Source organism: Sphaeramia orbicularis, chromosome 22 (genome assembly GCF_902148855.1).
Source record: "Sphaeramia orbicularis chromosome 22, fSphaOr1.1, whole genome shotgun sequence".
Classification (NCBI taxonomy): domain Eukaryota; kingdom Metazoa; phylum Chordata; class Actinopteri; order Kurtiformes; family Apogonidae; genus Sphaeramia; species Sphaeramia orbicularis.
The window spans coordinates 55,965,353-55,981,278 of NC_043978.1; the positions used below are offsets into that span (position 1 = coordinate 55,965,353).

A 15,926-nucleotide genomic window follows, 5' to 3' on the forward strand; every position below is an offset into this window, starting at 1 on the left:
TTAGACTTGATTAGAATATTTCCACCCAGAAGATCTCAAATGGGGATACAGGCTGTTTTACCAAGCTTCACAGAATCCCAAACAGTACTAGTAGAAGAACCAGAACTAATTTGGTGGAAAAGGCCTAGTTTCTTTTTTTTTTTTGCAGTAGTGCAGTTCCTCAAAGGTTCAGTGTGTGATATTTAGTGATATCTACAGGTGAAGTTGTACATTACAACCACCTCTGTATCGTCTTCAGTCCTCCCTATGGTGGCCACAAAACCCACCAAGTCCCCTGTTAAAATCGTGTTCATTGGGAGCTTTTTATTTAAGGCAGGGGTGTCAAACTCATTTGGCACATTCAGCTAAATTTGATCTGCAGTGGGCCCAACCAGTAAAATAATAACAGAATAATATAGAAATAACGTCAACTCCAAACTTTTCTCTATGTTTTAAAGGGAAAAAAAGCAAAATTACATTATGAAAATGTTTACATCTATAAACTATCCTTTCAAACAATGTGAATAACTTGAAGAAACTGAAAAAGAAATTGTAATTTTAACACTATTCTGCTTTAGTTTCTCATTTCCACATGTACATTAGAACTTACAGATCACAGTGGATCTACAAACACACAAAACATTTAATAACAGGTGGAATGTTATTAAAACTGCACTTCTCTTAAGACATTTCAGGTTGTTCATATTTGTTCAGGTTATTCAGATTTTTTTGCGAAATTATACTTTGTTTTAGTGTAAATACATGAAAATATTTACATTTACAAAGAGAAAAATTTGGAGTTGTGAGTATTTATAGGGTATGATGAGATTGAATTGGTCTGAATGTGGAACCTGAACTAAAACGATTGTTAATGTCTTAGTGTAATTTTCACATTTCACAAATTCATCCCAGGAGCTGGACTGGACCCTTTGGCGGGCCGGATTTGGCCTCCAGGACTCATGTTTGACACCTGTGATTTAAGGGAATATTAACTCTGATCCAAACTCAAACACTGGATGCCACCTGCTATTAAACAGCAAAACAAAGAAGTGTGGACATACTGTAGAAATAACCCTCTAACCCTAACAGCATGTTCTAAGATAACAAAAACAAACCTGATTATACAGTATGGAAAACACAATTATGAGTCTTATATTCCATTTCTGCAAACAGCTCCTCATAAACACCCCTAAAACCTACACACAGGACCAGTTAAAATCCATCGCATTGTAGCGTCAGCAGAAAACTCCCAAACTGACTTGGTTTCAGATCTGTTTTCTTTTTGACAAAATGATGAAACGACTGGGTTACTTCAGTCAGTACTGTGTGGAAGTATGGGAACGGTACACAGCTGGAGTTCCTTGGTTAGAAATCAGAATGTTCATATTTGAGACAGCAGAGGGCAGCAGTGTCCTGTGAATCTGATCTGACAAGACTGACTTCTACTTTTCAGTCTGAAGTGGTCCTCTTTCAGTCTGCTTGTTTGTATTGTTGCTTTTGTCTTGGTTTCCTGGCTGTGGGCTGCCTGTCAGTACACTGCAGGTGTTATTCCCCTTTAATGTGAGCGCTTTCCAGAGCTTTGACAACCCACCTTTAACATCTGAGCACGTCCGCTATCTGGGCTTGAAACCTCTCTTCTGTATTTTCATTTCAAATGCACTTAGGTTGTGGCTCAGTACTCTTCTGTGTTTTCTTTTTTCTTTTTTTTTATTTCCTGTCTGTGATAGTTTTTTTTTTTTTTTTGGGGGGGGGGGGGGGGGGGGGGGGGGCTGATTTAGCCTCTGTGGAGATGTGACTTTAATATAGCGAGCGCGTGAACAGATCAGTCGTCTGCACTCTTTATGCTGACGTCAGTCTCTGTAGAAACCTCCCTAGCAAAATTCAGACATATGAATGGTATGTGTGTTTGTTTTTGCTGTGAAGGGCCAATTTGTATACATATGAATATATCAATATACATATTTTTTAAAGCATTTTTGTATGTTTCAAAGCTGCTTTTTAACGTGTGTGTATCATGGAAGATTTTGGTGTTGTATGTGTGCAGTACAAGCCTACAGTAAGAGGCACAATGTTGTATACCAGTATACCATGTCATTTTCCCCTGTTTTTCTCTTCATTCTCTCAGTAGGCAGTAACCCTTAACATTGTTTTCTAGGTTTGTAAATGTTTTATCCTTTTTTTGTGCAGACAAAAGCAGTTTAATGTGTTTATGAACTGTCTCATTTTAAAATACCTGAGGTGGAGAAAAAAAAAGATGTAAACAAGCAACTGTGTACTCTAATGAGAATGAATCAACCTTTTAGCAGTAAGGAAGCTTCTCTGGTGCCTTACAAATAAAAGACGTGATTGAGAGCAGTCGCTTGTCTTTTATTGGCAACTGTGTGTGAAAAGAAAATGGAGAGGTGCTCAACACAAAGGGTTGCCCACTTGGTCGGCTCGAGTAAAACGCCATGTCGAACTAATAAATCTAGAGACACTGAAGTAAAGTCAAACATCAGAGCTGATAATGGCAGGAGATAAAGAATGAGCAATGCCTCTTCCAGACAGTAATGACAATTCATGAGTTAAAGAACAAGGAAGTATTTTATTTATGCCTGGAAAAGGAGTTTAGTTGGGTGGCGGTAAAGGAAGAGGAAACTCCAACTGTGATTTTTAAATTTTTTTTTGAAGGCGTAAGGTCGAGAGAAGGAAGATAAAACATGGTCGTTTTGTCACAGAAATGTCAAGTTTCCAAAAATATGTCACTGGAGTGGCAGTAATAAGCCGATAACATCTGCATACCTGCAAAGACAGCATAAACCTGACAAGTAAAATTCTACTTTTGAGTCTTGAATTAAATTTCATATTTTTAACATTTTATATTTATATCCTCTGATCGTGAGGTGAAGATCCACTGGTTTTGGTGGACCATGATGGGATCTTGGTTCAGTGAAAATATTTATGGATCACAGTCTAAGGTGAGTTCAAACAATTACATATATGCTTGTCAATATAGGAGATAATTTTGCTGTTCGTTAAAATCTCACTGAGATTATAGCGATAAAGAATACACACCCAAAAGTTGCGGAAGTGTCATGTAACTTTCTCTCCTCAGAGCTTCTCAAACATGACCCAACTTGTGAATTTCACCTCTTTTAACACTTTTTCACTTGTTCTTGTGGAACAAAGTGAAATGTGTCAAAGTAACAGCCCTAAATGGACTTTTAACTTTCAATGTTATTTTTTCAAATAGGTATAACTGATGGATAAATTACAAAAATAAAGTCACTGGAAGGGACAGAACTTTCCCTTTCTATAAATGAAATAATTCATAAAGGTTAATGTAAGAATGGGAAGTGGAATCAACAAAAAGCACTGAGGTTGAAGGTCACTACTTAAAATCAGAAAATGTAGCATTTTAAGGAATGAAATCCCTTAATGCCAGACACATTATAACTAAAAACTAAGATTGTTGGATTTATAACAGCATCAAGTAGATACTGTATCTATTTAATATAAGATTCAAGGGCATAAAAATGTAGACTTTAATGGGTTGGTGCTAAATATCTTCACATCTAGAGCTAAGATTTCCTGTTTCCCTTTGTTGGAAATGAGTTGTTGACATCTAATCTGCTGCACTGAAAGAACTGAATAAATAGAGGAACATCAGAGATAATGTGCTGTCAACTTTAAGACTTGTCTTTATCTTTAAGTGAAAAAGCCAAGATAAATACTCAGACCGATTCAAGTTTTGAAGTGAACTCTTCTAAGTGGAATTCGCTGTAACTCAGCCGTCAACATGATAACAGGACACTGCGTTTGGATGAAGATAGTAGAGCATCACATATAACAGATCATTTCATATTTAACTTTTGATTGATAATAATTTCACTTCACTTGAATGCAGAACTTTTTACTTGTTTGGTATTTTCTGTGTATTAATATATTTTAACTTAAGCTGAGAATGTGACTCCTACTTTCACCAATGTTGGCAAGAGAGGTGAGTATCCACATGGACAAATAAAAGTCACATGGCTGGTTAAGAGCAGTGAGAAAATATATGAACACAATTAACTGGCCTGTATCCTGTAGATCACAGGTGTCAAACATACGGCCCGGGGGCCAAATCCGGCCCGACAAAGGGTCCAATCCGGCCCTTGGGATGAATTTGTGAAATGCAAAAATTCCACTCAAGATATAAGCAGTCAATCCTTTTACTTTAGGGCCCATATAAAGCCCTACTTGAGTCTCAAGTGGGTCAGATCAGTAAAATACTACCATAAAAACCTACAAATAATGACAATTCCAAATGTTTCCTCTGTTTTAGTGTAAAAAAAAAAGTGAAATTACATGAAAATGTATAAATTTACAAACTAGCCTTTCACAAAAAATATGAAAAACTAGAAATGTGTTAAGAGAAGAAAGTGCAATTTTACTAATATTCTGCCAGTTGCTAAAATATTTGGTGTATTTGCAGATCCATTGTGATCTGTCAGTTTTAATGCACATTTACAAATGATAAGCAGAGGCAGAACAGAGTTAAAATTGCACTGATTTTTCTTGATAAATTTCATTTTTTTCATGGTTCTTCATGTTATTCACATTTTTAAAAGGGCAGTTTATAGATGTAAATGTTTCCATAATGTAATTTTATTTTTGTCACTATAAAACACATTGAAATGTTTGGAGTTTACATTATTTATACATTATTATGTTGTTAATTTACTGGTCCGTCCCACTTCAGATCATACTGGGAAGATATGGCCCCTGCACTGAAATGAGTTTGACTGCCCTGCTGTAGATGATACATATATTATATATATTCCTGTAATAAACTGTATACATATTACACAACAAAATGTCCATACCACACTGACTGCAAGTACTTGGAACCAGTTTCCATAATGTTGACAGTGTTGAACATCTCCATTCCTCTGAGGAATCCCACAGCCGCCAGAAGCAGGTCCAGGCACGAAACCCTGCGTCACACCGCCATGCACCGTCTTCAACAGGAGCAACACAGCATAGTGCCATGAAAACCACAAAAAAGGTTTCCACTGGCTTCAATCTTATAAAATACTGCACATTTCCTGATTTTTGTGCAATAATGAAAACTCACGTATGCCATTTGTGGAGAAATGATACATAGGTATTGGAAGACAACAGGAAAAAGTCAAATAATATGGAAGGAAGAAAGCTAACAATGTGTATTTAGCAAAATTAGACTTTATCCAGCTGTGTAAAGTCAAACACTAGGTACATGTTGGTGGCTTAGGACAGGCCTGTCAAACTCTTTTTAGTTCAGGGGCCACATTCAGCTAAATCTGATCTGCAGTGGGCCGAACCAGTGAAATAATAACAGAATAACCAGTAAATATTGTCAACTCCAAACTTTTCTCTAATGTTTAAGAGTGAAAAAAGTAAAATTACATTATGAAAATGTTTACATCTACAAACTGTCCTTTCAGACAATGTGAATAACATGAACAAACTGAACAAATCAGTGTAATTTTAACACTATTCTGCCTCAGTTTATCATTTCCACATGTTCATTATAACTGACAGATCACAGTGGATCTACAAACACACAAAACATTTAATATCAGACAGAATATTGTTAAAATTGTACTGACTTCTCATAAGACATTTCAGGTTGTTCATATTTGTTCAGGTTATTCACATTTTTTTGTGAAATTATACTTTGTTTTAATGTAAATACATGAAAATATTTACATTTACAAAGGGAAAAGTTTAGAGTTGTCATTATTTCTATGTTATTCTGATAGTATTTGACTGCTCCTGCCCACTGCAGATTGAACTGGTCTGAATGTGGAACCTAAACTAAAAGGATTGTTCATATCTTAGTGTAATTTTTGCATTTCACAAATTCATCCCCAGGGCCGGACTGGACCCTTTGGCGGGCCGGATTTGGCCCCCGGGCCGCATGTTTGACACCTGTGGTTTAGGATGAATATGTACCATTTGTCATTGTATATACCTTAAAACACAACATCTAATATCACTATAATGTAGTCTCTTTTGTATGCACACAACAGAAATGCTCCCGTGTTAGAAATGAGTGTTAAGTGTTTAACATAAAATTGAGTTTGAATTTAGAGTGAACTCAACCACATTCAGGACTACTCACATCTACTAAATGCTGGCCAATAATATAGCTAGTTAGTTAATCTAGGTAGATTGTTATAATTACATTTTAAGATAAGCTATGCGTTATGTGTAGTGTAACACACTTATTAGTCTATTTAAGGTTATTTAACTTTTAGATTTTGTATTTACACCGTAAACAGTAGCTCTTAGCCGTTAACGTAGTGAGATGTGGGTCTGACTCATTCCCAGTCTGAGAAACGGTCTGACGGCACAAGAACAGCTTCTTGGTAATAGTTATGAATGTTTACAACCTTGGTAGTAGTTACACTGCAAAAATCTAAATCTGATCAAGTGTAGTTTTCTCATTTCTAGTCAAAATATCTCATCACACTTAAAATAAGACAATCACCTAAAGAGGAACTTTTCAGTGAGATATAAGAACTGATTTTTTAGACAATAGATCTTGAAAATTTTATTCCAAGAAATCTTACCAAGATAATTTTCACTTGGTCCATTGTTGTTCCAAATCTTGAATTAAGCCAAAAAAATCTGCCAATGGAACAAGTGAAAATTATCTTGGTAAGATTTCTTGAAATAAGATTTTCCAGATCTACTGTCTAAAAATAAGTTCTTGTATCTCACTGAAAAATTACTCTGTACGTGATTGTCTTATTTTAAGTGTGATGAGATATTATGACTAGAAATGAGAAAAATACACTTGGTAAGATTTGGATTTTTGCAGTGTATAAAATATATACATTCACTCAAATTTTTCTGAATGAATGAAACATTCAACTTTAATATCATGTGCATTTTACTATTTCAATTGAAAATCTCCAGATGCTTAAAAAAAGGTAAAGTTTGTGTCTATAAAGAAAAAAACATTCAATTCAGGCAGTGTAACTTCACAGCTAAGTAATGATAGTACATTCTTCAAAAGCTACACAATTTATTAATACAGTAGTTATAAACAAATAGCACAATACATAGCTGTGTACTTATAACAGTAAAAGCAGTCCATGATTACACATGCATATCTTCTAGAGATAGTAAAACATGGAGATATCTGCAGAGTGAAATGGCTAAAGTGTCAGGGGACAGGACAGATACTGTATACTGTAATCTGCTTTCCAGTGTCGATAAAAATAACAGCAGTTTTATCTGACTGCAGCTAAACAACAGACAAAAAGTTCAAACTTTCTGCCTTCGCTCAAGGACAGAAAAAAAAGACACGGTGGTGCGTTTGAAATTTTACAGATATCCTCAGCAGTCACTTCTGCCATCAATCTTAAATGTCTTTCGGTAAATTCTATAAAAGGATTAAGGAAAATATGATAATACATACATATTTATGTATAAAATAATTGCACAATGTCACACTTAACAACACACCATACATAAAAACACATTACAAATCAGTCACACATTTCTGCAACACTCACACCCAAACTAAAAGAGAAAGAAGAGCTTCTGTCCCAACAGGTCTTGGGAATCTCTAAGTTTTTTTAAGCTGTAAAACTGCTGTGAGGTGGTGTCAGAGCGGAGCAGGTCTGCTCTGACTCTGGCTGTCCTGGTAGTGGTTACTGAACTGCCTTTGGATTCTTTCCACGTCCTCGATCCTTCTGGTGAAGGTGCTGCTGTTAGAAAAGTGGAGTCTGGGTTAGTAGGAGTAGCTGTTAGTGGCCGTGTTAAACGCACTCATACGGCTCCAGAGTAGTTGTAGTGGTTTCCGTGCTGGGAGTCGGGAGGCTGTGGGCTGGGCTTGCGTTCCAGGTGTTCGCTCTCTGCTGGGTCTGCTTGTGTGCAGGGAGGAGGCCGCCGCTTGAAGAAGTCTGACACATATCGCACCTGAGGAAGAGGAGCCGAAGTCAACATCATGAAAGGAGTCCAAGTTAATGAATAAAATAAAAAGTTAACTAGAAAAGCACTCTGAGAGAGTAGACCTCCACCAAGACAGATCTGTCGTCGTCTCTCCCCCCCCCCATCACCACCAAAATTTAATCATTTCTTCCTTGTGCCAGTATCAACATTTCCTGAAAATTTCATGAAAATCCATCCATAACTTTTTGAGTTATCTTGCTAAATAACCAACAAACAAACTCTGGCAAAAACATAACCACATAGAAACATATATAAACCACATAGAAACATATATAAACCAGTGGTAAACCACATAGAAACATATATAAACCACATAGAAACATATATAAACCAGCAGTAAACCACACAGAAACATATATAAACCACATAGAAACATATATAAACCACATAGAAACATATATAAACCAGCAGTAAACCACATAGAAACATATATAAACCACATAGAAACATATATAAACCACATAGAAGCATATGTAATTTTAAATGTGTGGTAAATGGGATTTTCAGTGTTCAGTGTAAATGTCCACAGAGTCCACATTCCACAGTGGATGTGGACAATTTAGTTCCAGATACAAGAGATTGTTCTAAGCTACAGGTGGATCCAACTGGAGGAGAATCGGAGTAGTTTTGAATTTTTTATGGATTTCCGAAAATTGCTTCAATGACGACAGATGGAAAACTGTAGATGTTGTGACCTTGCTGTGACCTTGAACTTTGTCCTACTGGGACCAAAATGGAATGGGTTGGTCCCAGGGCCTAGGCCTATCTGTGGGGAAGATTTGGGAAATATGGGGGGAAGAGTTTCCCTGTAAAGTTGCTAACAAACAAACAAACACACACACAAAGCTAAGTGATACAATACCTCCTGGTGGAGGTAACAGAGGCTAAGTCTAGCCTCGCAGCCAGCGGTAAAAGCCAAGTCTTTTTTTTTTAAAGTTTGAATTATGGCGTCGTATACACATATGATGAAAATGTTTAAGTCAAGAACGTCATAGTTTGTGGTACAGTTAGAAAAGTAGCAGTTCTTACAGATTTTTTGCTGTGAAATGACTCAGTGGACTGCATCTCCCATCTCATGTGACGCACATTAGCCACTCCAAAAGAGATGTTACCTTCACATATTACTTTTCATTCTTTGAGAATGAGTGAAATTATAAATAAACAAATTAAAACAGGTGAAAATGACTACAAGTCTGGTCATGTTGAAGCCACACAGACACTTTCAACAGCTCAGAGCAGACTACGATGAGACAAAGTTCGGATGATTTCATTTATGAGACAGGGCGGGTCATATGATAATCAGGTTTATGGCACTGTGGTTTTCTTGACTTGAAAAGTTATCTTTTAGAGTGAGAAACATACCATGTTTCCTCAAATAAAAACCAGAAATTAGTTGCAAGACAAGACTCTGATAAAAGTAAATAAAAGTCTGTCCTCAAATACTGGCCAGGTAAAAAAAATTATATGGACAAACCTCTGGTTCCCATCATACAGTGTTCACATCTACAGGTTTAATTCAATTCACTCTTATTTGTACAGCCCTATATCACAACCAGGTCGACTCACAAGGCTTTACAGAATCAGATGGATATGAAAACAAACAACAGTCAAATAAACAGTAGATGAAGGAAATGGATTAATGTCCCGGGCATCCCCCGTCTTAGACACTCCTATGCAAAGAAAAACTCCAAAAACCCAGTGGGAAAAGAGAAACCTTTGGGAAAACCACAGCGAAGGAGAGATCCACTCCCATGGACGAACAGGCTACAGATGCACCAGGCCTGACGGACTAATGCAGGGGTCAGCAACCCTGGTCCTACAGAGCCACTATCCTGCATGTTTTAGATGTTTCCCTCCTCCAGCACACCTGATGGTCATTATCAGGCTTCTGCAGAGCTTGATGATAGGCTTATCATTTGAATCAGGTGTGTTGGAAGAGGGATACATCTAAAACATGCAGGATAGTGGCTCTGCAGGACCAGGGTTGCTGACCCCTGGACTAATGGGAAAACAGTCAACAGTAAATACAGCTTTTTTCCCCAACACCTAATTGCTCAAGATCATTTTTCTGAACTTACCAACCAGTTTCACTGCAGCCACTGCAGGTGTGTGTTACACTTTTAGTTTAGTTTATTTCAGACACAAACATAATACCAAACATATGGAAGAAAAAATAATAATAAACTACACAAATAAAAATCAAATAATAGACAAAAAAAGGAACAACTGTTGTGCCTGAAAGGGAGTAGGAAGAAGCCAGTGCTTCTGCAGTCCTACCCCTGATTCCAGTCCTCAGACCGTTAGCGCTGAACCACTTCATATACAACAGAAGACTGTGGTGATCCATAAACACAGCCCTCCAAACCTGTACACACATACAGCCACATACACACCACGTACACCAGCACACATCTGCACCCATGTTTAAACACACACCATACAACAGAACAACCTGACACTCCAAATAATGATCACACCCAGGTATTGTGAAAAAAACATTTTCAGCAAAACTGTCATTTACTGAAACTTACAAGTGTGACAGGAAGATGCTATTTACACAGTAAAAGCTCTGCTAAGTATGGGCCAGTGAAATGCACCAGGGCTTTTATCCTTAAACAGTTAAGGAATTGTTTGAAAGCTAATGTTTTTAACATCCCAAGTATCAGCAGATCAACATGAGGTAATAACATCTGTAGTTTATCATATCATACTAATTATGACCAAATACACTGATCAAACAGACAAGTAGAAATAAAACGGCTGGTACCTTGTGCAGCTAACATAAAATACACAGGATATGGTGTGTGTAGTTGACTGCGTAATTCAAATGGAATCAAAAAGACATCACTGGTCGCTGGACTGTACATATTTGTTCAAATTAAGGTCCCATAGCTCACACCCAGAAGGGACAGGACCCCCCCACACAGACTTTTCCACCTTCACCACCAGGGTCATTTTAGTCAATAACACTGAACACATTTCCTCTGGTCAGGTTTGCCTTCACATTATGATTTCATGAGCACATTAAACAACTTTTATGATATATCAACACCCTGCTTCCATCATCTACGTGTTCTGCGTCTCCCTGTGCTTCACAATGAGTGCTTCATAGCAAGGTTATTATCGTTAATGAACACTAACAAAATGACCAAAACTAGAATTGAAAAACATTTTCGTTAACTGAAATAAATAAAAACTATAATTAAAAGAGAAAAAACATAACTAACTGAAACTGTATTGTGCGTTTACAAAACAAACTAAAACATATATAAATTATGGATAAAATTCCCTTCGTTTTCGTCTTTGTCAATGTGAAATTGATATGAGATCGATTTATTTCACTCTCTCAGTTTTCTGTGCTGTCTCCATACGACACTTTTTGCTCCGTCACTTGTGTTCACTTGTGGTTTCCAGTCGTCTTCTGGTCCCCACTCTACCTGGAAACATGGAGACTAAAGCAGCAGAGTCCTGTCTGGGATTGATTTGAATAGGAGCACAGAGAAGAAGAGAAAAGAGACCACTGAACTACAACTGAACTACAACTGAACTACAACTAAACTACAACTGAACTACAACTAAACTACAACTGAACTACAACTAAACTAAACAACAACTGAACTACAACTAAACTACAACTGAACTACAACTGAACTACAACTGAACTAAACTAAAACTGAACTACAACTAAACTACAACTAAACTACAACTGAACTACAACTACAACTGAACTACAACTGAACTACAACTGAACTACAACTAAACTACAACTAAACTAAACTACAACTGAACTACAACTAAACTAAAACTGAACTACAACTGAACTACAACTGAACTAAACTAAAACTGAACTAAAACTAAACTACAACTAAACTACAACTAAACTAAAACTACAACTAAAACTGAACTAAAACTAAACTACAACTGAACTACAACTAAACTACAACTAAACTGAACTACAACTAAACTAAAACTACAATTACAACTAAACTACAACTACAACTAAAACTGAACTAAAACTAAACTACAACTACAACTAAACTACAACTAAAACTGAACTAAAACTAAACTACAACTGAACTACAACTGAACTAAAACTGAACTACAACTAAACTACAACTAAACTACAACTGAACTACAACTGAACTACAACTAAACTACAACTGAACTACAACTGAACTACAACTACAACTGAACTACAGCTAAACTACCACTGAACTACCACTGAACTACAACTAAACTACAACTAAACTACAACTGAACTACAACTAAACTACAACTGAACTACAACTGAACTACAACTGAACTACAACTAAACTAAACTACAACTGAACTACAACTGAACTAAACTACAACTGAACTACAGCTAAACTACAACTGAACTAAAACTGAACTACAACTGAACTACAACTAAACTAAAACTGAACTACAACTGAACTAAAACTGAACTACAACTAAACTACAACTGAACTACAACTAAACTACAACTGAACTACAACTGAACTACAACTACAACTGAACTACAGCTAAACTACCACTGAACTACCACTGAACTACAACTAAACTACAACTAAACTACAACTGAACTACAACTAAACTACAACTGAACTACAACTGAACTACAACTGAACTACAACTAAACTAAACTACAACTGAACTACAACTGAACTAAACTACAACTGAACTACAGCTAAACTACAACTGAACTAAAACTGAACTACAACTGAACTACAACTAAACTAAAACTGAACTACAACTGAACTACAACTGAACTACAACTAAACTACAACTGAACTACAACTGAACTACAACTAAACTACAACTGAACTACAACTAAACTACAACTGAACTACAACTAAACTAAACTACAACTGAACTACAACTAAACTACAACTGAACTACAACTGAACTACAACTGAACTAAACTAAAACTGAACTACAACTAAACTACAACTAAACTACAACTGAACTACAACTACAACTGAACTACAACTGAACTACAACTAAACTACAACTAAACTACAACTAAACTAAACTACAACTGAACTACAACTAAACTAAAACTGAACTACAACTGAACTACAACTGAACTAAACTAAAACTGAACTAAAACTAAACTACAACTAAACTACAACTAAACTAAAACTACAACTAAAACTGAACTAAAACTAAACTACAACTGAACTACAACTAAACTACAACTAAACTGAACTACAACTAAACTAAAACTACAACTACAACTAAACTACAACTACAACTAAAACTGAACTAAAACTAAACTACAACTACAACTACAACTAAACTACAACTAAAACTGAACTAAAACTAAACTAAACTACAACTGAACTAAAACTGAACTACAACTAAACTACAACTGAACTACAACTGAACTACAACTAAACTACAACTAAACTAAACTACAACTGAACTACAACTACAACTGAACTACAGCTAAACTACCACTGAACTACAACTAAACTACAACTGAACTAAACTACAACTGAACTACAACTAAACTAAAACTGAACTACAACTGAACTACAACTGAACTACAACTAAACTAAACTACAACTGAACTACAACTAAACTACAACTGAACTACAACTGAACTACAACTGAACTAAACTAAAACTGAACTACAACTAAACTACAACTAAACTACAACTAAACTACAACTGAACTACAACTGAACTAAAACTAAACTACAACTAAACTACAACTAAACTAAAACTACAACTAAAACTGAACTACAACTGAACTAAACTAAAACTGAACTAAAACTAAACTACAACTAAACTAAAACTACAACTAAAACTGAACTAAAACTAAACTACAACTGAACTACAACTAAACTACAACTAAACTGAACTACAACTAAACTAAAACTACAACTACAACTAAACTACAACTACAACTAAAACTGAACTAAAACTAAAGTACAACTACAACTACAACTAAACTACAACTAAAACTGAACTAAAACTAAACTACAACTGAACTACAACTGAACTACAACTGAACTACAACTAAACTACAACTGAACTACAACTGAACTACAACTAAACTACAACTAAACTAAACTACAACTGAACTACAACTACAACTGAACTACAGCTAAACTACCACTGAACTACCACTGAACTACAACTAAACTACAACTGAACTAAACTACAACTGAACTACAACTGAACTACAACTGAACTACAACTAAACTAAACTACAACTGAACTACAACTAAACTACAACTGAACTACAACTGAACTACAACTGAACTAAACTAAAACTGAACTACAACTAAACTACAACTAAACTACAACTGAACTACAACTACAACTGAACTACAACTGAACTACAACTAAACTACAACTAAACTACAACTAAACTAAACTACAACTGAACTACAACTAAACTACAACTGAACTACAACTGAACTACAACTGAACTAAACTAAAACTGAACTACAACTAAACTACAACTAAACTACAACTGAACTACAACTACAACTGAACTACAACTGAACTACAACTAAACTACAACTAAACTACACCTAAACTACAACTGAACTAAACTACAACTGAACTAAACTACAACTGAACTACAACTGAACTACAACTGAACTACAACTGAACTACAACTAAACTACAACTGAACTGAACTACAACTGAACTACAACTAAACTACAACTAAACTAAACTACAACTGAACTACAACTGAACTAAACTACAACTGAACTACAACTGAACTACAACTAAACTACAACTGAACTACAACTAAACTACAACTGAACTACAACTGAACTAAACTACAACTGAACTACAACTAAACTAAAACTGAACTACAACTGAACTACAACTGAACTACAACTAAACTACAACTGAACTACAACTAAACTACAACTGAACTACAACTAAACTAAAACTGAACTACAACTAAACTACAACTGAACTACAACTAAACTACAACTGAACTACAACTGAACTACAACTGAACTACAACTAAACTACAACTGAACTACAACTAAACTACAACTGAACTACAACTGAACTACAACTACAACTGAACTACAACTAAACTACAACTGAACTACAACTGAACTACAACTACAACTGAACTACAACTAAACTACAACTGAACTACAACTAAACTACAACTGAACTACAACTGAACTACACCTAAACTACAACTGAACTACAACTGAACTACAACTAAACTAAAACTGAACTACAACTGAACTACAACTGAACTAAAACTGAACTACAACTGAACTACAACTAAACTACAACTGAACTACAACTGAACTACAACTAAACTAAACTACAACTACAACTGAACTACAACTAAACTACAACTGAACTACAACTGAACTACAACTAAACTACAACTGAACTACACCTAAACTACAACTGAACTACACCTAAACTACAACTGAACTACAACTGAACTACAACTAAACTACAACTGAACTACAACTGAACTACAACTGAACTACAACTAAACTAAACTACAACTGAACTACAACTAAACTACAACTGAACTACAACTGAACTAAACTACAACTGAACTACAACTAAACTACAACTGAACTACAACTGAACTACAACTGAACTACAACTGAACTAAACTACAACTGAACTACAACTAAACTACAACTGAACTACAGCTAAACTACAACTGAACTACAGCTAAACTACAACTGAACTACAACTGAACTACAACTAAACTACAACTGAACTACAACTAAACTACAACTGAACTACAGCTAAACTACAACTGAACTACAACTAAACTGAACTACAACTGAACTACAACTAAACTAAACTACAACTGAACTACACCTAAACTACACCTAAACTACAACTGAACTACAACTGAACTACAACTGAACTACAACTAAACTAAACTACAACTGAACTACAACTGAACTAAACTACAACTGAACTACAACTGAACTACAACTGAACTACAGCTAAACTACAACTGAA

At 35.5% G+C, this 15,926-nt stretch overlaps 1 protein-coding gene across 1 annotated transcript in view; it reads right to left on the bottom strand.

Moving 5' to 3' along the window:
* Nucleotides 1-6,845: 6,845 nt before the first annotated feature.
* Nucleotides 6,846-15,926, bottom strand: part of LOC115414305 (phospholipid phosphatase 2-like) — a 78,130-nt gene continuing 69,049 nt past the window's right edge. The window contains exon 6 of the mRNA XM_030127604.1: nucleotides 6,846-7,914. Within this exon, the coding sequence (XP_029983464.1) occupies nucleotides 7,765-7,914 (150 nt within the window). The 3' untranslated portion in view covers nucleotides 6,846-7,764. The remainder of the gene's footprint in view (nucleotides 7,915-15,926) is intronic.